The sequence below is a fragment of the Ovis aries genome, chromosome 14, assembly GCF_016772045.2.
Source record: "Ovis aries strain OAR_USU_Benz2616 breed Rambouillet chromosome 14, ARS-UI_Ramb_v3.0, whole genome shotgun sequence".
Classification (NCBI taxonomy): domain Eukaryota; kingdom Metazoa; phylum Chordata; class Mammalia; order Artiodactyla; family Bovidae; genus Ovis; species Ovis aries.
In genome coordinates, this window is record NC_056067.1 from 34,665,360 (window position 1) to 34,686,332 (window position 20,973).

Below are 20,973 nucleotides of genomic sequence, written 5' to 3' on the forward strand. Positions count from 1 at the left end.
GCGGGAAACCAAGAGAACCGGTCTCTTGCCCTACAGCCCCTCCTCTGCGTTGCTGCCATGAAGCCATGAGCACTGGGAGACGAGTCTCCCCACTTTATTATTTTTTTTTTCTACAATGTGTTTTGAGCCATAGATTTCCCTTAACCACTGCCCCAGGATATTCCACAAGTTTTGATATGTTTAGGTTTTATATCGCTTCATTCAGCATATTTTCTAATTTCCCTTGATATGCCTCTGACCTATGAATTCTTTATGTGTGTTGTATGATTTCCAAGTATTTGAGATTTTTCCATGTATCTCATTGTCATTTATTTTCATTCCCTTCCACTGTGGGCAGAGGACATACTTGGCACATTCTTTGAATTTTATGAATATCGTTTGGTGGGTGAACATATGGTCTATCATGGTGAAGGTAGCACGTTTGCTGGAAAAGAAAGTGACTGCTGCAGCTGTTGAGTTTCGTGCTTGTAAATGTCACTTCTAGTCAGGGTGGTTGACAGTGTTCTTCTGCTCTTCTATGTGTTTCCTTATTATTTAGTCCAGAGCTGTTCTGTGCTTTGATGGCGGGGGGTGTAAAAAGCTTCAGTGATTGTTATAGTTTAGCCTAGTCCTTCCTTGTTTTGGTCAGTTTTTTTCTTTGAATGTTTCAAAGCTCTGTTGCTACACACACATGCATGTATGATTTTTATGATTGTATCCATAGGGAGTTCCCTGTGTAGCTTGGGTAACACTTACCCCCTTAAAGCCCACCGTGTCTGATAGCATTACCACCACCACAGCTTTCCTAGGCTCATTGCCAGCTTAGCATATCTTTATCCATTCTTAACTTTCACCTGATTTGTGTCTTTATATTTAAAGTGAGTATTATAGACAGCATATATTAATAGTTGGGTCTTTTCTGTTCACTGGAGGAGCTCTGCCCTTTAATTGGTATTTTAGTACATTTACATCTAATCATTACACACATTATTGATATGGTTGACTTAGTTCCAGGATTTTACTACTTGCTTTCTGGTTTTCCTCTGTTTTTATGCCTCTGTTCCTGTTTGGATTGTGGAGGAAGAATATACCATTTTTGGCACTCTATTCCAATCATTTATCAGGTGATGTGCTAATTTTGTGTGATTTTTTAAAATTTATGTATTTATTTACTTTTAAACATTTATTTATTTGACTGTGCCAGGTCTTAGTTGTGGCATGTGGTATCTAGTTCCCTGACCTGGGATCGAAGCTGGGTCCTCTGCATTGAGAGCACGGAGTCTTAGCCACTAGTCCACCAGGGAAGTCCCTTTGAGTGATTTTCAGAACTGGAATGAACTCTGCAGCAGGTCCAAGGCTACAGTATGAGCAGTCCTGCCACTTCGTCAAATAATCCAGTAGAGTCCATTGAAGAGGAAGATGCTATAGGGAGCCTTGGGCAAGCCCCAGCAGCATTAGAAGAGTAATTGCTGACCTTGGAATTGACTGAGTTCACAACTGTGGGTGGTCATGTGACCATGTGGCTAGAACGGCCTGTCATGAACCGGGTGCTGGCAGACCCACAGAATCATTAGGTTGGTCAGGCCAGGCATCCAGTCCATCATTATTTAGATGTTGTATATCCCAGATCAAGCTTAGGCAGATCCAAATAGTATAACTGATCTCTATAAACAGATGGCTCAAACACCAGTGTTGCCTAACACTGTTGCCCTGCTGCCTCTTGCATCATCTCACACCCATACATTATGTGGGGTATCCAGAAAATGGCTAATAGAAGGGGAGAAGCCCCAAACTTGGTTCAAGGACACATTATCTTGGTATGAAGGAGACAAACTGAAAATGAACTGCTCTTCCATTACACCCCCAGCTGTGAGAGGAAGTGTCCCTGGTGGAGAAAATTTTGAGCAGTGCACATAGCCAGAGGTGAAAGCAAGAGCTGCTTCATGGGCCTGAGAGCTGTTTTGTCACAGCCTGCTTGAAAGGGTCCCACAGTTGTTTAATGCTCTGCTATCGCCATCTTGAAATTCATAATTGTTCTGAGTAATGTGCTCTGCACTTTTATTTTGCCCTGAATCCCACAAAATAGGTCCTGGGTGAAAGGTTCCAAGACAAGTGCAGAACAGAGGACCCATAGAAGATGACTGCCTGGATCTGTATGTTCTATGATACCCGTGTGTGTGTGTGTGTGTGTGTGTATGCATAGCAGAATGCTACTTGTTAGGTCCTCAAAAATGGTGACTGTTGTTACCCTCTGTTGTTGATGATGACTATGATGAAGATGATAAGAGTTATTGGACTCCTCCAGCATTGTTCTTCAGACTTCATTTAAGCCTGATTAACTTACTATCCATGAGCCATCCCTCTGTTTTGCTTCACTGAAATGAAAACAGTGAAAAAATGCAAAGCATTTTTTATTCAAGCGGTGCCTTTGACCCTCAGGAACTTAACACAAACGCATACCTAGGCTTTCAAACACCCACTAAGGTTTTTACACACTCTTCATTTAACCCGCATCCAAACAGTTGCATCAACAGTCCCTAAAATCCCATCCCACCCCCCCACCCTGCTGCCACAGAGTCTCTCAGAATTCACATAGTGAATGGGTGAGTGTGGGTGATGTCTGTACGATTCCGCCAGTTCGGTCTGAAAATTCCTGCCAGGGACAGCTGGTGAGCAACCCTATCATTTTCATTTGAAAATTTCTATCACAAATTAGAAATTATGCCTGTGTATGATTTCTAGTGCCTAAGAAAGATGAGAAGGCTTGGCATCTTGAAAGGGCACTAGATAGATTTCTATAGTTTTCTAGATTTCCAGGGAGAGCCAGAGGTTGTAATTATGTGAAAGCTTAGCAAGGAAACAGAGGTGATTCTGTGCCCTTGTGGAGTTTAGGGATCCGAAAACTCTGAAAACGCCTTAAGGTGAGCCACTGGGGATACAAGGGCCCTGGTTTAAGGAGGGCTGCCTATGTCAAGGGGAAAACCAGCAATTCCACCACCACTCATGATACAACATATCTGGGGGTTTAGAGTTTAAAAGCCAGGGCCAAGAGAGGGTGGGCAGAAAGGACAGTGTCACCTGCTCCTTTCACATTTCCTACAAGAAAGAAAGCCCAGTGGAGACTCCTGGCTCAGTAAATGAGTCACTGGCTTTATAAGCCAAGAGAGATGGAAGACAGACTCCAGGAAACAAGCAAGGAGGAGGCTTGGAGAAGGTTTTCAGCTTCAGTATGAAGCTGTCAAGTCCCTATGCTCTTGTGGGAACTGGAGAAAAACAGTGAGACAGTGAGAAAGACTAGAGAAATAGCAAGGGACCAGACAGGGCTCAAATGAGAGCCTGTGCATTGGGGCAGTTTAGAATGACTGATGAAAGGAACTGGGCAAATTATCCAGGCAGCTTTAGAGAGGGAGAAAATCCCCCAGTGTTTCAAGGCCCCGCAGCCAGTCCTAATCCAACAACCCACAGCCACTGAGCAAGTCATCGCACTTGTGCCAGGCGACAGGAGGAAGATTCAAAGTGTGAGCCACTGTGCCGAGCCTCAAAGGCTTCTTGACACCTAGGATAGGATTGTTCAGACACATTGAAGGTCAGGCTAAATTTCAGGCAGAGGCCTGGATTGGAGAGAGCAGGACTCTTTGGAAGAAATGAATGGAGAGCAGTTTGGAGAACAGAAGCACAAGAAAAGACTGGATGGATCCTTTCTCTTTTCTCATTTTGCATTATTTGTTTGCTTAGCCAATTTAGGGAGGTACATCTCCTAAGTGCCAAGCAGTATATTTGACACTTTGTTTATTTTCTGAGAGATTCAATTCGCCAGTGTTTACTGAGCTCCCTGAGGAAGTGAGCTGGGCCCAGGCACGGAGCAGGCAGAGGGCACAGCAAGAGCGAAGGCCCAGAGATGGAACCCAGAGAAAAGTCTCAGGGAAGAGTCAGGAGTCCCTTGGGGGCCAGAGTGGGATGAGAGAGCTGAGGCCTTAGGGAAGACTGAGCTGATCTTCAGACTCCAGCCTGGTGGGGAGCCGGATGAGTCCTGGAGAGATTCTGGCCCCAAGAAGCCGAGGCCAGGTGGGGGAGGTCCTCCTCAGCACATTCTCTTCCATGTGACTCTGGGGATATTAATAATTAACCCAGGGGCCCACACAGCTGCCACCACCGCCCTCAGACCCTCCCTGTATGACATCCAGGCCACACTCCCGCTGCACAGCTCTGTGGGAGAAAGATGTCTTATTAGACACTTTTATCAGATGTGCTGGCCTGGAGTCCCCCTCACACCAGTCTGCCTCCTGAGATAGCCTCTGCCAGCTCTCTGGGCTTCCAAAGAGCCTGGGCTGATGGCCGCCTTCCCCCCCGACCAGAGACTTGCCAACTCTCAGCTGGTCAGAGTCCTCTGGGCCCTCCAGAATCCTGACTCAATTCAACAATGACATCTCGAGTAGCAGGGCAGTCCTGGGAGAGAAGGTAAGCATCTTGGTTCCCATCCCAGCCTGGCCACAGATTCACTGGCCTCAGGGCTGGCCTTGCTCTCTCTGCAGCTTGATGAATTTGGAGATCTAGGGCCTCTGAGTGTGGGAACTGGGCAGAGTCTGGTGACCTGGTCTAGAACCAGCCTTGGTGTCAGATCCCTGGAGAGGAGCATGTGGCCCTTTGGGAAGAGGAAGCAGACAAGGGCTGTGGCGGGAGAAGCACAGGGCATTGTGAGAGCAAAGAAGAGGTTGCTGACCTGGCTTGGGATCCAGAGGAAGTAGTGTCTGAGCTGAGACCTGAGGGGTGGACAGGAGGCACCAGGTGAAGAAAAGAGAAAAAAGATGCTAGAACAGCTTGTGCAAGGATACGGGGACATAGGAAAGCAGGATGTACTCAGGGAACAAAGAAGTTCAGTTTGGCTAGAGCTGGGACCTCATGGGGAGGAACTGGCCAGAGAGTAAGGCCCAGCAGGGAAGCGAAAAGGGACAGGGTCTGATAATGCCGGAGCCATCCAGCGGCTCTGTGGGGAATGGACCAGGCTGGGTGAAACCAAGGAAAGGACTGCAGGTGGTGCCTTGGCCAAGGGGCAGGGAGGATGGGGCAGACCTAATGGCTGAAGAGGTGTCAGAGGAAAGCACCCCCCCCCCCAGACTAATCCGAGAACCTGGGAGGGAGAGCAGTTCTGAGGAGAAGAGATGGGGTCAACTTTACACAGTGAGTTTGGGATGCCCAAGGGTCATCTTCAGTGGGGAAACAGCACAAGAGATGGGGAGCCAAGGCTCAAGGCATCACTGTGGAACAGAAACAAAGGCCTGGACATTGTCAGAACGGGCTGGGGAAAAGAATCAAGGATGAGGGGAGGGGGCCGGCCCCCTGTGAAGCCCATCGTGGGGCATCAGAGCGGCAGCTAGCAACCCAAGAGAAGCAGTCACAGCAGCCAGAGAAGTTTCAGAAGAGGGGGTGGACCATCCATGCTCAGCACCGGTCAAGTCAAAGGCAGAGAGGACTGAGGCCTTTCTACAAAGAGGCTCGAGCAGTGAAAGGGGGTTTAATGGTGGTAGTGGGCTTCCCCAGTGACCGTGATATGTAATCAGGTCTGAGTGTGAGCAAGACCAATGCATAGGGCTGAAGAACTTGTGCACTGCACACTCCAGTGCGCGCACCTTTCCACAAAAATGTAACTTGGGATAAGTGGGCACCCCCTGGAGTTTGGTGGTATTTTGTGAAGCCTGTTTATTACTGCAGTGTGGAGACTTCCCACACGGTGGCGCCAAAGACCAACACCGTATGTCTTGGGCTTGGCTTGGGCAGGGCAGGGGTCGGTTTGATGAAGATGGTTGGCCTCCAGATCGTCATCCCACGTGTGGTGGGTATTACCTTGGGTATTGCCGGATGCCCAGTGGCTAGGACCTTGCCCACCTCGATGCCTTCCAAATCTCTGTCAGAACAGTTCTAGCAGTAGGAACTCAGAAATAAACTATGCCCCCCACACTTTAGCCTTTGCCAGGGGGGCTGGCCTGAAAGGGTCCCAGGGGAGCAACTCATCCCATGATCTGGGAGAGGCATGGTCATCTCTCGCACTTGTCCCTTAGGAGAAGGGAGTCTCAGGAAGGAAGGAAGAGCGCCTTGCCCAGCCTGAGGGACACAGTCACCCCACACCACTAAGGCCCTGCTCACAGGTCCCCCTGGAGGTCAAAGCTGGCTCAGCAGGAACCGTGGCAGAGATGGCCCCGCCTGGGAGAGAGAACCCAGGGAAGTCGCCTAATGTGCCTGGGGTAGAAGCTTACCCCCACCTGTGTAGTGGCGGGCCTGGAAATGCCTGAATGCATGGCCTAAGCGGCCATGGCGTCTTTGAAAACGATGACACGTTTATTGCAAACCATTCTTTGAATAAGTAAATACAAAGAAGAAAATAAAGCCGGGTGAAATTATGCCCAGAGATGATGGCCACTGCTGGCATGAAAACTGGACCTCTCCACATCATTGAAAAATACCATCATCCACCCATCACCCAGACCCAAAACTCTGGCATGGTCTAGAATGCTGGCCTCTCTAGACCTCACATCCCATCAGCCCCCAGCCCTCCATTCTACCTCCTGAGCCTCTCTTAAATGTCTCTATCTCTACTGCCCCCATTCTGGCTCAGGCCACCGTGACTTTAGCAGGGAGATGATAGCAGCCACCTTTCTGCCTCTACCTGTCCCCCCTGAGCACACCAAAGGCACGACCACAGAATTCCCCAACTTAAAGCCCAGGCTATCTATCACCCTCCATACTCTTTAGCTAGTGCCCAAAGCCCGTCACCAGGTGCCCACATCCCCCAGCACATACACAATTCTCCCACCACACTTTCTGCTTCCTGCCAGCAAAGGAGGCTGCTCCTCCCTACTGCACCTTGAACTCTGCTGTGCTCTCTCCCCAGACACTCCTCTGAAGACCTGCCCATTCTCCTACATAGACTGATGTGCACACAGACACAGTCACAATCACGCACATCGGTGACATAAGAGGTGTAAAGACTCAGGGATGATCTGTCCTCTTTGACAGGCCCTGAGCTCAGGAACTGGGGGGCCTGACCTCTGTCCCCTTACTTCTGGTACCCCTGGGGCTAAGCATATACCGGGTTCCACAAAAGCTTCCTGAGTGAGTATCTGGTGAATGAATGAATAAACGTGTACTGAGGTGTCTGACCACAGGCACCTTGGGGGGCAAATTTTTTATTCTGTCCCCTCACAGCCATGGTGGGGGTGGGGCAGGGTGAGGGAAGCTTCCATTTTTCTGGGTTTGGGGACTTGAACTGCATTACTTTCAAAAGTGGAACTAGCTGTGCCATATGTGAGGAACTGGGATTCACTATGGTTCTCACCACCCTCTGTGATCTATTAGAGGGATTTTTTTCTCAGAGCAGAGCCCATCCCTCTGAGTGAAGATGATGATTCGGGGCTCTGCCCTAGCTCCCAGCCAGCGCCAGGAGAGCATCATTCAGGGAATGAGCCCAAATCAGAGCCAAGCAGATTAGGATTCAGTGAGCTGAGCTGAAGCTCAAATTCCACCCCTTCCTCTGACCACAGAAAGAGGCCTCTGTGAAATGGGTTTCAGCTGAGGCCTTCCTCCCCTGGTTCACTGGTTACTGGGAAGAGGCCTCTAGCACCCCCTGATTCTCAGATGCTGTCCCTCCCTCAGGACCCCTGAACAGAGTGGCAGAGGGCCAGGTGAAGCCTCGGGGGTCCTGTCTGCTGGAGGTCCCCCATCCATCCCTGGCCTTGGTGGGAAAAGGGCAGGGAACCAGGACTCGTCACGGACAAGGACAATAGGTGGTGATGGGTCCTCAGAAGGGGTGAGTGGGAAGCCAGAGGACACAGGTTTCTGGGAGGAGGTGACGTTTGAGCTGTTTTTCAAGTGAATAAGGGAGAAGAGCATCCACGGAGAAGGGAAGCTGGGAGAGGAGGCCAAGGCCAGAGAGGAGCGAGCATGTCCAGGGAGCCTCAGGAAGGCTGATGTGATGGAAACAGAGCAGGAAGGGCTGGCAGGACAGGTGGGAGATGAGGTCATCTAGGCCACATCTCTTGTGTCTTGGAGGCTCCACCACAGTCTGGATTTACCCTGAGGACATTGGGGAACCAATGTGACCTGACTTATGATTTAAAAGATTATTCAAGGAAATTCCTTGGCAGTGCAGTGGTTAGGACTCCGTGCTTCCACTTCAGGGGGCCTGGGTTTGATCCCTGGTTGGAGAACTAAGATCCCATAAGTAGCACGGCACAGCCAAAAAAAAAAAAAAAATCACTCGAGTTGTTAGGTACAAAGGAGGAGGCAGGTAGGCCAGAAAAGGGCACATGCAGAAATGTGGCCAGACACTGGACAGAGACTGACTGACTGTGAAGAGCAAGGGCATCGTCTGTTAAAAGTGGGAATTTTCTGGAAGTGGAATTCTGGACCAAGAAAGAATTCCTCAGACAGTGCCCTGGTAAGCCCCTACAATCACTGCTGCCTCATCAGTGTGTGCGTGCATGCGTGCTAAGTCACTTCAGTCATGTCTGACTCTTTGCGACCCCATGAATGGTAGCCCGCCAGGCTCCTCTGTCCATGGGATTCTCCAGGCAAGGATACTGGAGTGGGTTGCCATTTCCTTCTCCAGTGAATCTTCTCAACCCAGGGATCGAACTGTTCTCTTATGTCTCTTGAATTGGCAGGCTTAAAACTAAACATTCAAAAAACTAAGATCATGGCATCCGGTCCCATCTATTTACTTCAAGGCAAATAGATGGGGAAACAATGGAAACAGTGACATACTTTATTTTTTTGGGCTCCAGAATCACTGCAGATGGTGACTGCAGCCATGAAATTAAAAGATGCTTGCTCCTTGGAAGAACAGCTATGACAAACTTAGCATATTAAAAAGCAGAAACATTACTTTGCTGACAAAGGTCCATCTAGTCAAAGCTATGGCTTTTCCAGTAGTTGTGTATGGATGTAAGAGTTGGACCATGAAGAAAGCTGAGTGCCAAAGAATTGATGCTTTTGAACTGTGAGGTTGGAGAAGACTCTTGAGAGTCCCTTGGACTGCAAGGAGATCAAACCAGTTAATCCTAAAGGAAATCAGTCCTGAATATTCATTGGAAGGACAGAGGCTGAAGGTGAAGCTTACATACTTTGGTCACCTGATGTGAAGAACTGACTCACTGGAAAAGACCCTGATGCTGGGCAAGATTGAAGGCAGGAGGAGAAGGGGACAAAAGAGGATGAGATGGTTGGATGGCATCACCGACTCGATGAACATGAGTTTGAGCAAGCTCCAGGAGTTGGTGATGGACAGGGAGGCCTGGCCTGCTGCAGTCCATGGGGTCACAAAGAGTTGGACCTAACTGAACTGAACTGACTGAGCACTACCTGGGAAGCCCCAAACAATGGCACCAGGACAACTGTATGCCACTGCTGCCCCATGGGCCAACATGCTACCCAGCCCTGAGTCCTCAGTGTGTGAGTGTCCAGTGAATTAATAAACAACAGAACAATATCTGGTAGCAGGAGGATGGGTGCAGGGAAGGAGTGAATGTGAGACATGTTAAGGGGGTAGGATCTACAGGACTAGGAGGCTGAATTGAAGTGGGGTGAGAGAGAGGGACGCCAGGGGTTCATGCATTTATTCATGCATTCACTCTCATTCAACAATGGGAATTTTTGAATTCGTGAGCCAGGGACACTGGTGATGAGGAGAGCTGTATCGCCTACAGATCTTAGAGCCTCACAGTGAGCACACATGAGCACATGCGCTTCCTGGTGGTGACACAAAGGCATGAGTCCAGAGGACGTGGGGACAGAGAGGACCAAGGAGAGTTTTCAGAGGTGATCAGAGTTTGCCTTGCTGTGTCGATGACTTTACACGTGGGCAGGGACAAACTGGTGCCAGTTTTGAGAGCTCCAGAGAGGCCCAGCCTCACTCAGGTGGGAGCCTGGGTGGACAGTGGTGCTTTGCAGAAATGAGATTCAGGGAAGAAAAGTCCCTCTGGGAAGGTCATGAGATCTGGTGGGTCATCCAGGGGCTCAGAACAAGAGAAGGCTCCGCACAGAGGAAGGCTCTGGGTGTTCGGCAGTGGATGGATGAAGTCCTGTGACTGGATGATATTGTAGGGTGGGGGAAACAGAAAGAAGAACCCAGTCTCTGGAAGCAGTCCCCAGGTCTACTGATACAGAAAAAAAAAAGGGTGCTGCAAAGGAAGGCAAAGAGGAGGAGCTGGAGAGGGGGGAGAATGGGGTGACTTGTGTCTCTGGTAAGAGAGGGTGAGGGAAAGGATGTCAGTGCCCCTGAGGGCCCCTGCCGCCCTCACCCCGAACCTCTGGATAGTCAAAACCAACCCTCAGGAGGAGGGGAGACAGATATTTAGAAATCTTTTAAAATCCCTCAAACCACTTCTGGGTATGTCTGTGCAGCCTCTAAAGATGATGGACTACAGAGTGAAGCCTGACAGGTGGGAGAGCTTTCAGGGTTGGAGAAGACCAGTGTTATTTTACTGAGGGGAAGAGTGGGGGAGTGGAGCTGACCCTTTGAGTTCAGTGTGAGGTCAGCCATGAGCTCCACCTGAGCCCACTCCAGCGGGGAGAGCCAGCATTGTAGCCCCTTACTGAAAAGACTGGGTTCTGGCTCCCTTGGCCAGCAGGTACCCAGATCTTGCCAGGGTCCTCACCCATGCTCCCAGAGTGAGCCTGAGACTCCACAGATGCTGGTACTCAAGGAGTGGTGAACATGTGGCCTAGCTAAGAGGTCAGACTTACTAGCCAGATAGTGGCAGGAAGGGCAGCCTGCCCCCAGAGCAGGGAAACTGAGGCTGGCAGAGGGGCAGGGCTGAGGAGCAGTGTCCAGACCCAGAAGGTGTCTGATGAGCAGGCTTCAGGCCTTCCTGTTCTGCTCCCTGAAACTGGCCCTGATCCTTTCCTCCAGCCAACCCACCCAGCAGTGGCCGCTCCAGGACCTGTTTCAGATACAGGGGCCTGAAAGGTCCCTGGAGCCCACGGGATCTGTGAAGATACCAGGCAAGTCAGGCTCCCTGGCGCACTAGATTTGGAGGTCTGCGTAGGAAGGAATGTCTCCTTCCTGCCTTTGCTAATGGTTCTCCGAAAGCCGCCCAATTCCCGTGGATCCCGACCCCAAGCGCTGAGAACTCCCACCGCCTGCGTATCCTCCAGGATGCCTCTCATCTCCACCCTGCCCGGTCAAGCCGGTGAACGCCGCGGGCCACCCCCTTGCCGGGTTAGCGGAGAGGGCGGAGCGAGTCGCGGGCGCCTCCAGGGGTGCTAGAGCCTCCGGCGCGCAGGGGGTGGGGCCCAGCCGGCCAGGGGAGGAGCGGGGCGTCTCGGCGGCAGGCGGCGGAGCAGAGGGAGGGGCGGGCACCGGCGGCGGCGACAGCGGCAGCTGCGGCGCGACCTGACCCGGCAGCGACGAGTGCACGGAGAGAGCGAGGTCCGCTCAGCCAGCGCAGCCATGTGAGTGTCCCCGCCGTTTCCGGGGCCCGCGGCCCGGGCGAGGCTCGAGCGCGGCGGTTCTGGTGCCTCCCCCAGTCTTGGGAGTCCCGGATCTGCTGCCCCCGCTGCGGCCCTGTCCCGTGTCGCCCCATCCCCGGGACCCAGGCCCCACGGTGTCGTTCCTACCCTCCCCTCGGGCGCGGAACACGGCCACAAAGGCTGCCGCCTTGGGGCCTGCCGCACCCGGCGCTGCCGCCTCCCCTCCCACGGCCAGGCCCAGGCGGCCCGTGCCCTGGGGCTCTGGGGTGGGCCAGGCCTGAGGGTGGGCCCTAGGCGTCAGCCTGGGTGTTGGCACAGACGCTCACCGGGAGCCCCGCTGCCCTCGCCTCGGGAGAAACTGAGCTGGGAATGGGGAGAGGGCCCCCGAGGGGCGCAGGCCCGCCTACTAGATGAGCTAATCTCTCTGGCCCCACCGGCTGGACTAAGCCGCTTTGGGGCCCGACCCGAGGTAGCCAATCTGGCCTTGGACTGGACTCTTCGCCCAAATCTGGCGGAGGCTGGAGAGGATCGCCTGGCTCCGTGGGGGAACAGACCCTGTACCTGTAAATGAAAGGCTGGTGTGGGAACTCTGCAAGCAGCCAGGCCTGGGCACCCTGCAGAACCGGTTTGGGGAAGGGGCTGCTCACCAGGGCTAGGGGTCTGGGTAAGCCTGGCTTTAGCACCCTCTATTCTCCTCTCCCGGAGACTGGAGTCTGGCCTAAGAGATTGACTCATTTCAGCTAGTTCTGGGTAGCTTTCTAACACAAGTCCAGGTTGGCTGGCCAAGCACCTACTGTGTGCAGTCTAGTGTAACAATAAAGATGGATCTGTGGGGCTTGCCCCGGGCCTGTATTGCCCAATTGTCGGCACAGCCTTCTGAGGACGGCTAACAGACAATCTAGCAGATGCAGAAACTGGCCCAGAGAGGTTAAGTAATATTCTGAAGGTCACACAGCTGGTTTGCAGAGAAGTGGGAATTAGACCCAGATCTTAAGTACTGCCACTGTACTAACCACTTCCCTGGCATGGAGGGTAGAGATGGTGTTGGGGGAGAGATGAGAACTGGGGTGTGAGGTAAATAGTCCAGGGAGACAGGAGGCTCATTTCCCACTTCAGCCCGCCCTCCTTGTCCTGGGTCCTGTGGGGCAGCAGTTGCAGAGGGGTACCTGGAAATGGGTGGGGGTGAGGGGAGCACACAGGGCACCGGGCTGGGTCCTCCCTGGGTGGAAAAGCAGGCAAGGAGGACGTGGCTGAGTCACTGCGGGCCCCTCGCTGGCTGCAGCTCCGACTAGCGCCTCTGCTAGGCCCAGCCCGGGGGAGGCCACAAGTCTTCCAGTGCGCCGCCGTCCGGGGAATGTGACCAGCTGACCAGGGAGGGGGCCGGCAGGAAGTGAGGCCACCCGGCCGCCTCCGCCCGGTTCCGGGGTGGGGGGTCCCAAGCCGCACCGCGGCCCCTCTCCCTCCCTGCTCCCGCAGCTGCGGCATGACGTCAGCAGCCGGCTTTGGGGCAGTTGCCATGGAGACAAGGGCAGCCTCGGGAGGGACCCCATTCTTCCCCGTAGCCGTCCCTGGCCCGGGTTATTTTTAGCGTCTGTTTACCTCTGTCCTGGGCGGCCCTGCGTTAGGGTGGGGCGGGCTGGGGGACTCCCGGGAAAGTGGCTGGCCTGGCATTCCTCTGAGCTAGGCAGACAGGTGGCAAGACCTCCTGCCCCACATAAGTGCAGCAGTTTCGGCCTGAAGAGGGGATTGAAGGCTGTGGGATCTGGGGCCACGCAGATGACCAATGTTCCTTTCTTAGCTGCTCCAGCTGGCCATGCCACAGGACCCAACACCCTTGAGACCTGGGTTCTTTGCTATGTCCAGAACATACTTAAGGGCTGGCGAGTCCAGAGAGTCCCCTGACTGTTTATCAGCCAGCCCCTCCTCTAGCTGAGGTGGACCCTCTCTCTTAGCTCAAGGAGTTCAGCTTTTCTCCCCGCCCCTGGCAGAGGAGATCTTTCCTAGTTACCCCCTGGAATTTTCAGTTAGATTAATATTCTGATGGTCATTTGGATCCTCTAATGGCCATCTGGTCCCTGTGGCAGAAGCCCAGTCAGAGAAAGAAAATTGATGGGAAGGTCAGCCTCCTCTTGAGTCCAGCCCACCCACTCAGTTCCAGGCTCCCAGGGATCCCCTACCATGCCCCGTCCTGGGGGGAGAGGCACGGGGGGTGGGGGGGGGGGGAGGTGCTGAACTCCACTTGCTGATACAATCAGAAAGGAAGGAAGGGAAAAGGAAACTGACCATGAGGTAGGAGAGTTGGGGGGACAGAGACTGGAAATGTACCCCTGCAGCAGCTCCGAGCATCCCAGTTCCATTAGCCTCCAGTGCAGTCTCAGCTCCTGCCCGCCTCCACTGCTTTGGTGCAGGGCACGGAGGACACCGCAGTGAGCAGAGCAGGCAGGCCTCAGCCCCCAGAGCTCACAGTCTGGTTAGAAGACAGACCCTAAAGGAGAACTGACAACAGAGTTATGTGACCTCAGGGATCAGAGAGAGGAAGCTATGAGGTGCCTACAAGGGGGAACCAATTGAGGGCGGGCTTCCTGAAGGAAGAGGTAGTAGGGTAAAAGAAAAAAGAGAGGGAGCTGGTCAGGCTGAGAGTAGTGGGAAAGGGGTATAGGGTCAATGAGAGCTGCTGCTTGTAGGCCTGGAGAGAATTCATGGTAGCTGGAACAGAATGACCTTGGGGGAGCAGAGGACTGTGAGGGGAGGAGGAAGGCATGTGAGGGTAGGAACAGAGCCTGAAGGTCTTATGGGTCATGTTAGAGAGTCTGGACTTTATCCTTGGGGTAGGGGGATGCCCACGGATGTTTCACAAGCGTTCAAATAGAGGGATGTGAAAGATATAGAGTCCTGGCCCTACTACTTAACAGCTGGGTCATCTCGGGCAGATTAATAATTGTTAATAACAGCAGTTAATATTTGCTATGTGCTTACAATGAGGTATTGTGTCCACCCCAACTTCCCTACCCCATATGCAATTCTCCCTTCCCCAAAAACTCCCAATAGAGGAAGTATCTCATTTCATCCTCTCCCTGAGAGATAGTTGTTATTATTACTGTTATCCTCATTTAACAGATGGATATCTGCAGCCCAGAAAGGTTAGGAAATGTCTTTCCTGAAGTCACACAGCCAGTTAGCCTCAGGTTTCTCATCTGTGAAGTGGGGCTAAAAGGACTCACCCCATAGGGTTGTTGCCAGAATTAAATGAGATGATGTTTATTAATTAAGTACAATGTCTGGCATAGAAAGCACTTGATAAAGGACAGTTTTTAGTATTGTCAGGTGACTGAAGTTTCAAGAGGGGTAATGCTGTTACTGAATGAAGAATAGATCATGGGACTTCCCTGGTGGTCCAGTGGCTAAGATGCCATGCTCCCAATGCAGGGGGCCCAGGTTCGATCCCTGGTCAGGGAACTAAGATCCCACAGGTTGCAACTAAAGATCCTGAGTGCTGCAGCTAAGACCCAGCGCAGCCAAATAAATAAACTAAAAAAAAAACCCCACCCCAAACAGATCATTGTGGGTTAGCATGGAGACAGGGAATCCATTAGGAAGCTGTTATAGGATTCCAGGTGAGAACCGGTGATGGCTTGAACTTGAGTTCTAGCTGAGGGGGTGGATGTGACGGGACAGATGCCAGAGATGGCAGGAGTGGGTGACTGAGTAGATGTGTGGGTGGGTAACAGAGACTGAGGCATCCAGGATGATTCTTAGTTTCTGTCTTGAACAACTGGATACATAGACTATGGGCCTGTCACTGAGAGAGAAGGGAGAGTCAGGTTTGAGGAGCAAAGTGGTGACTTTAGTTTGGGGACTTCAAATTCAGCACATCCCTAATAACCCACTCCAGTTTGTTACTCAGCTTTCGGGATGCATCAGGCAGGCAGCTGGATGAACAGGCCTGGTGCTCAGAAGAACGGTTTGGGCAAGGAAGAGAGAAGGAAGCTGGGAACCTTTAGACAGCATTGAGCTGTGGGAGAGGTGCCCAGTCCATGAGTGGGGAGTAGGATGAGGACAATTCGGCGATGCGGAGAAAGACAGATCCCCTGTGGGAAAATGAGACGTGCAGGCAGAGGGAGAGGTAGAAAGCCAGGGGCGTGTTGCCTCTTGAAATCCAAAAAAGGAAAGGCTTGAGGAAGAGGAAAAGAACTGCCCAATGAAAAGCTTTGCTCAGATCAAGCAGGATAAGGACTAAACATTGAACACGCAATTCAGTAACAGGGAAGTCACTGGCAACCTTGTCATCCAGACCAGTCGGGAGTGCTGGGTACAGAAACTGGACAGGGTAGGAAGAGGAGTGGGTGGATGGGAAGAGGAGGTGGAGGTGGACACACCTCTTCAAGAAACTTGGCTCTGAAAGAGCAAAATAGGGTGAGGGGTGGGGTAGCTAAAAGAGACTGGGAGTCCACAAGAGGGGTCATTTCTTTTTATAGTTGATTTATTTAAAGTTAGCTTTGTATTGAAATAGAATATTCACATAGAAAGGGTACATGCCCTAAGTGGACAGCTCACAATACATTTTCACAAAGGAACACGCCCATCTAGGATCAGGAAACAGAACCCAGATTAGGAAGCAGAACATAATCAGTGCCCTGTCAGCCCCCTGGGGCTCCCTTCCAGTCACTGCTCCCAAGGGCTAGTGTCACTGCTATTAATAGTCACTGCTGTTGTGACTTCTGCCGCCGTAGGTTACCTGGTCTTGAACGTCATATCAGCTCATACGTATATCCTCTCTTGTGGTCTTGCTTCTTTCACTCAACATTATGTCTGTAGGATTCATCCCTGTTGTTGCATGTAGTTGTATATTGTTCATTCTTTTCATTGTATAGCACTCTATTATATCTACTCGTGGGCATTTGGGTATTTCCAGGGTTGTTTTCACCTTTTATGTGGGAATGACTGGAACTTGTTTGAGGTTTGTGGCAAAAGACTGAAACATCTTCCATGGGAAGGAAGAGGGATGGCTAGGGCCACACATGAGCATTTCCAGCATGGGAAACAAGAGCCTGGCTGAGGTTGAGACTTGCTCTTTTCCAGCCCAGCTGCTGTGTCAAGACCTCTGGTGGCTCCCGCTAGCCTGTGTGCAGGTGCAGAGAAGGCAGGGGGTTGGGTTGCCCAGGATTGGTTTCTGCCAGGTAAGGGAGTAGCCCAGAGTGCCGGGGATATTGGTAGCAGGCGGGTAAGCTGGAGCGGTGGCTGCAGATCCAGGCTGGGGAGAAGGCTGTGCCGGGATTGTGGGAGGGAGGTGGCAGGGAGAAAGGAAGCAGAGGCAGGTTGTGAGCTTTGTGCAGGGCGATGTCTGTGCAATAACTGCTGCCTCTCCAGCGACTAGAATAAGATTGTTACTTAGTAAATAGTTGAATAAATGAGCTGAGAGCTTCAGGAAGTCTCAGGTAGAAGGCAAGTGAGGTGGAGGTGATGGAGAGAGCCTGAAAGTTGTGGTCAGTGTGGTTCTGATTTAGGAAGGGGTGCATTCCAGAGCCAGGTGATGAGGCTGGGGTGTTCCCATGGAGGGTGGCTGCAGGGAGCAGAGAGTGGTGGGCAATCCACAGGAATGGATAGCTGCCAGAGTAGGGGGTCACAGCACTGTCTTCAAGGAGGGAGGGGGAGATAGCACTTCTCCTAGGACATGTTGCATCTGAATCTGTTTCCCGGGGTGGGGGTGGGGGTGTCTGACTGGAATTGCAGATGCCTGGGCCCACCTCAGTCTTTTGTGGAGAAAGTAAGCCCAGGATGGCTGAATGGAGCATCAGGGAGCAGGAGTGTTTACGGGGTGGGGGAGCACCTAGCCCCTCTGAGGGGATGAGATGCCCAGTGGACCCTGGGCATGGTGGCCTCTATCCAGGCAAGAGTTGGATGGGGATAGTCAATGGAGAGATACTGGGGGCAAGAAAGGGCCAACACCAAGGGGATTCAGCCCATGCAAGCTGGGAGCCAGAGGATGGGGCCTCTGTCCTAGGAGGCAGTTTCTGCTGGAGAGAAGGCGCTGATCAGCAGTGGGACCTGATCTTCTCCCTATAGCCTTGGGGTGGAGGGAGTCCCCCAGACTCAGTACCGCTTCTGTGGGTGGAGGGATGGGGTTGTGCACGGTGCTGTAGGACTCTCTGCACCCAGTTCCTTCTCTTCCTTCTGGGGGCAGCAGCACATTATGTGGGATTGATCCTGGCGCCCACTTTAAGGTTTGCCCTTCTCAGCCTCAGGGCCACCTCATGCTCTGTGCCTCTCTGCCATCCTTCCGCACACTCCCTCCACTCAGAACCCGCAGCCCTTACTTCTGCTCTCTCAGAAGACCTCACACACTCAGAACCCCATCTCTCAGCCCTCTGTACTCAGCCTCTCTCAGCACCCTCCAACAGGCGCTCTATGAGCCCCCTGTGTTAACTACACTCAGTCAGCCCCCCACCCCTCGTTGTCTTCACTCTGTTTATCCCTCCATATACACCGCCACGCTGACTCCCTTTACCCGGGCTCCACACCCAGCTGAGAGGATCCCCACCAGTGCCCAGCCTGAGGGGAACCCCCAGTCACCCCTCCCAGAGGCCAGGGGGGCCGACGGCTCAGTGCCCCCCTGATCGGACCGGTCCCGCCCCATCCCGGCGGGCTGAGTCAGGCGGCAGGAACTGGGCGGGGGGCGGCGCCGGGAGGAGCTGAAGCCGGAGCCAGAGTCTCTGGGAGCGAGCACGGAGTCCAGCCGGGCTGGCACCGAGGGGCCCTGGGCCCGCGTGGACTCGGGGTGGGCCAGTGCGGGGGTTAGGGAACTGTCCCGGACCTACCATGAGCGCCAAGAAGAGAGGTAGGACCCGGTCTGGGGCTGCGGAGGCTCCGGGGCTGTCCCAGGGGCGTGCGGGCCGAGTTCTGGGCGCCCGGGGCGCGGGGTTTGCCGGATCTGTGTGGGGCTTCGCCGAGGATCCCTTCCCTCTAAGGTCCGGGCGAAGGCGGCAGTTTGTGACTCAGTTTCCCGGTCAGAGTCTCAGGGAAGAGGAGGGGGCGGGGCCCTTCTCGGCACTGCCCCCCACCCTGGGAATCCCCGGGCTCTGGGCGTCTCGGGGCGGGTGGCGGCTAGAGGGGAGCAGCTTCCGCGGGGCGGGCGGGTCTGGGGATCCCATCCTGCGCAGGCAGGGCCTGCCAGACCGCTCCGCTGGGCTCCAAGCATGCACCCCGCCCCGCCCCGTGACCTCCCGCGGCCTCTCGGGTGCGGGCGTGGGAGCTCCTGGCCCCACTTGGGGGAGGAGGTCAGGGGCAGGGCTGGGGAGCCCGCCCCACGCTCGGGTAAACAGACGCTTCCGCACATTCTTTGCGTGCCCCTCCCCTTTCCTGCCCCTTCCCAACCCAGGGAGGGTCCCAGCGCGACCCCCCTTCCTGCCCCGCGTGGCAGGCGGAGCCTGCACCTCTGCAGGAAATGGGGGCTGAGCCGAGGCCACGCTGAGTCCGAGACCGAGTCACCCGCGGCCGCCCTGTCATTAGGGCCCCGGCCAGTGCGTTTTGGACTGCCGGCGGCAAGCGGTGGTGTCCGGAGGGACTGAGAAACAGAGGCTGGGCTGCAGGGACGGGGCTTCAAGGGCCTGACTGGCGCTGGACACCCGCCCTCGCCACCCACAGGGAGCCCCGCGCGGACTCATTCCATGATGTCCCTGTCGGTGCGGCCGCAGCGCCGCCTGCTCAGCGCCCGGGTCAGTAGGAGCCAGTCCTTCGCAGGCGTCCTCGGAAGCCAGGAGCGGGGGCCCAGGTACGCAGTAGAGTGGGGCTGACCGGGTCCAGAGGCTGACCGGGTTGGAGTGTGCTAGTGAGGGTGTGGGGGAGAACTTCTTGCCTCTTTCTGAGTGCAGTCTCTTCTTCAGGAGCTTCCCGGCCTTCAGTCCCCCGGGGCCCCCTCGGAAGCCCCCAGCGCTCTCCCGAGTGTCCAAGATGTTTTCAGTGGCGCACCCTGCCCCCAAGGTCCCGCAGCCTGAGCGCCTGGACCTGGTGTACACTGCGCTCAAGCGAGGCCTGACGTAAGCAGTGCCCTCCCAACCCCTTGTCCCAGGATCCCTCCCTAAGGCCTCTACCCTTCCTGCTAATGGGAACCTTCCCCAGCTTCACTCCCTCTCCTCACTGCCCCTTCCTTGGGCAGATAAGAGACTGGAGAAGTAAGAGAACTCTGTGGTCACCGTTTACCCAGGGCCTATTTGGAAGTGCACCAGCAGGAGCAGGAGAAACTCCAAGGACAGATAAGGGAGTCCAAGAGGAATTCCCGCCTGGTGAGTGAAGAGTTGACATCCTGTATGTCCTGGATTAATGCTCTTTGCTCTTGTGGTGTTGAGGGGTGGGGCAGGGGCAGTGCTGGCTAACATCAGGGGTGTTTTCTGGGGTGACTCAGTCCAGGTGTGACTAGAAAAGGGGTATCAGGCAAAACTGATAGGAGGTTTCTCTCTAATGCCTTCCCAGGCTGCGTGCACTTTCTCCCTGTGACCCAGTGCCTGCCCCCTGGGAACTTCCAATGGGGTGGGTCAAACCCCGCTGACACGGACAGCAGGAGATTATGTTGAGATTAGGTTTTGGTGGTCCTCAGCGAGAGCTGTGGTTTTTTCCGGGGAAGAGTTCAGGGCTTCGCGGAGAAAGAACCATTTCTGCTGGGTCTAACAGGAGTTCCCTGTTAGGGGGAACCAAGCATGAGGAGGCGCAGAGCTCTTGTCCTGGGGATGGTTGCAATGGCAATGGGCCAGGGGAGGGAGCTCACAGAAGAGGCAGGGGGAAGAGTACTGGAGTGGTCCTGGAGACCAGATCTCTGACACCAGCAGAGACCAGGCACGTGAGAAGGTAGGCCAGTCCCTGCTTTGACTGGAATGGCTGCAGACTGTGGTGTGAGAGGAGAAAGCCTGGGAGGGAAAGGCTATTTGGCCTTTCCAAATGGTCTGGCCAAGCCGGTGCCCCTGCTGGAGGTCTTCTCCTACCTCCTAATGTGCGCCCCCCGCCCCAACCTCTCCCTGCAGGGCTTCCTGTATGACCTGGACAAGGTGAGTGTATAGAGAATGGTGTTGGAAGAGGTTGACTCAGAGGTAGGTAAAGAGCCCTGGGCCTCAGGCTTCTAACACACCTTTCCCCCAGCAAGTCAAGTCCATTGAACGCTTCCTGCGGCGGCTGGAGTTCCATGCCAGCAAGGTACTAGTGCGGCATACCTGTGTGTGCTTGCAGCCTGGGGTGGGGGGCCGGGTGTCACAGGGAGAATGGGTGATGGGAGGCCCTGGGGAGGCCCTGGGGAGCAACCCCAGCAGTGAGTCTCAGCCCCCCTCTGCCACCCCACTCCTCTGCCCAGATTGATGAACTGTATGAGTCATACTGCGTGCAGCGGCGTCTCCGGGATGGCGCCTACAACATGGTCCGTGCCTACAGCACTGGCTCCCCGGGGAGCCGCGAAGCCCGGGACAGCCTGGCTGAGGCTACTCGAGGGCATCGCGAGTACACAGAGGTGAGGGATGTGTGCCCCTGAGGCCGAGGCACAGGGTACAGTAG

The 20,973-nt window shown here is 54.0% G+C and overlaps 2 protein-coding genes and 1 non-coding gene across 10 annotated transcripts in view; 2 read left to right on the plus strand and 1 right to left on the minus strand.

Moving 5' to 3' along the window:
* The window catches only part of AGRP (agouti related neuropeptide), a 35,576-nt gene extending 16,795 nt beyond the window's left edge, over positions 1-18,781 (minus strand). Inside the window, exon 1 of the mRNA XM_042231809.2 lies at positions 18,258-18,781. The gene's annotated coding sequence lies outside the window, so the exon portion shown is untranslated. The remainder of the gene's footprint in view (positions 1-18,257) is intronic.
* The window catches only part of RIPOR1 (RHO family interacting cell polarization regulator 1), a 44,942-nt gene that overhangs the window by 17,295 nt on the left and 6,674 nt on the right, over positions 1-20,973 (plus strand). For 2 of the 8 annotated variants that reach the window (XM_027978087.3, XM_060398379.1), the window contains exons 1-7: positions 11,331-11,424; positions 19,084-19,210; positions 19,323-19,475; positions 19,643-19,721; positions 20,454-20,477; positions 20,569-20,622; positions 20,777-20,929. In XM_027978087.3, coding sequence (XP_027833888.1) covers positions 19,107-19,210; positions 19,323-19,475; positions 19,643-19,721; positions 20,454-20,477; positions 20,569-20,622; positions 20,777-20,929 — 567 coding nt within the window. In that variant the 5' untranslated portion in view covers positions 11,331-11,424; positions 19,084-19,106. Of the gene's footprint in view, positions 1-3,813; positions 4,438-11,330; positions 11,425-18,133; positions 18,278-19,083; positions 19,211-19,322; positions 19,476-19,594; positions 19,722-20,453; positions 20,478-20,568; positions 20,623-20,776; positions 20,930-20,973 lie in introns of those variants that run through there. The other 6 variants (XM_027978085.2, XM_027978086.2, XM_042231799.1 and 3 more) reach the window with 4 other exon arrangements.
* TRNAW-CCA (transfer RNA tryptophan (anticodon CCA)) lies at positions 14,826-14,898 on the plus strand. Its single transcript has one exon. It is a non-coding gene; the product is annotated as a tRNA-Trp (tRNA).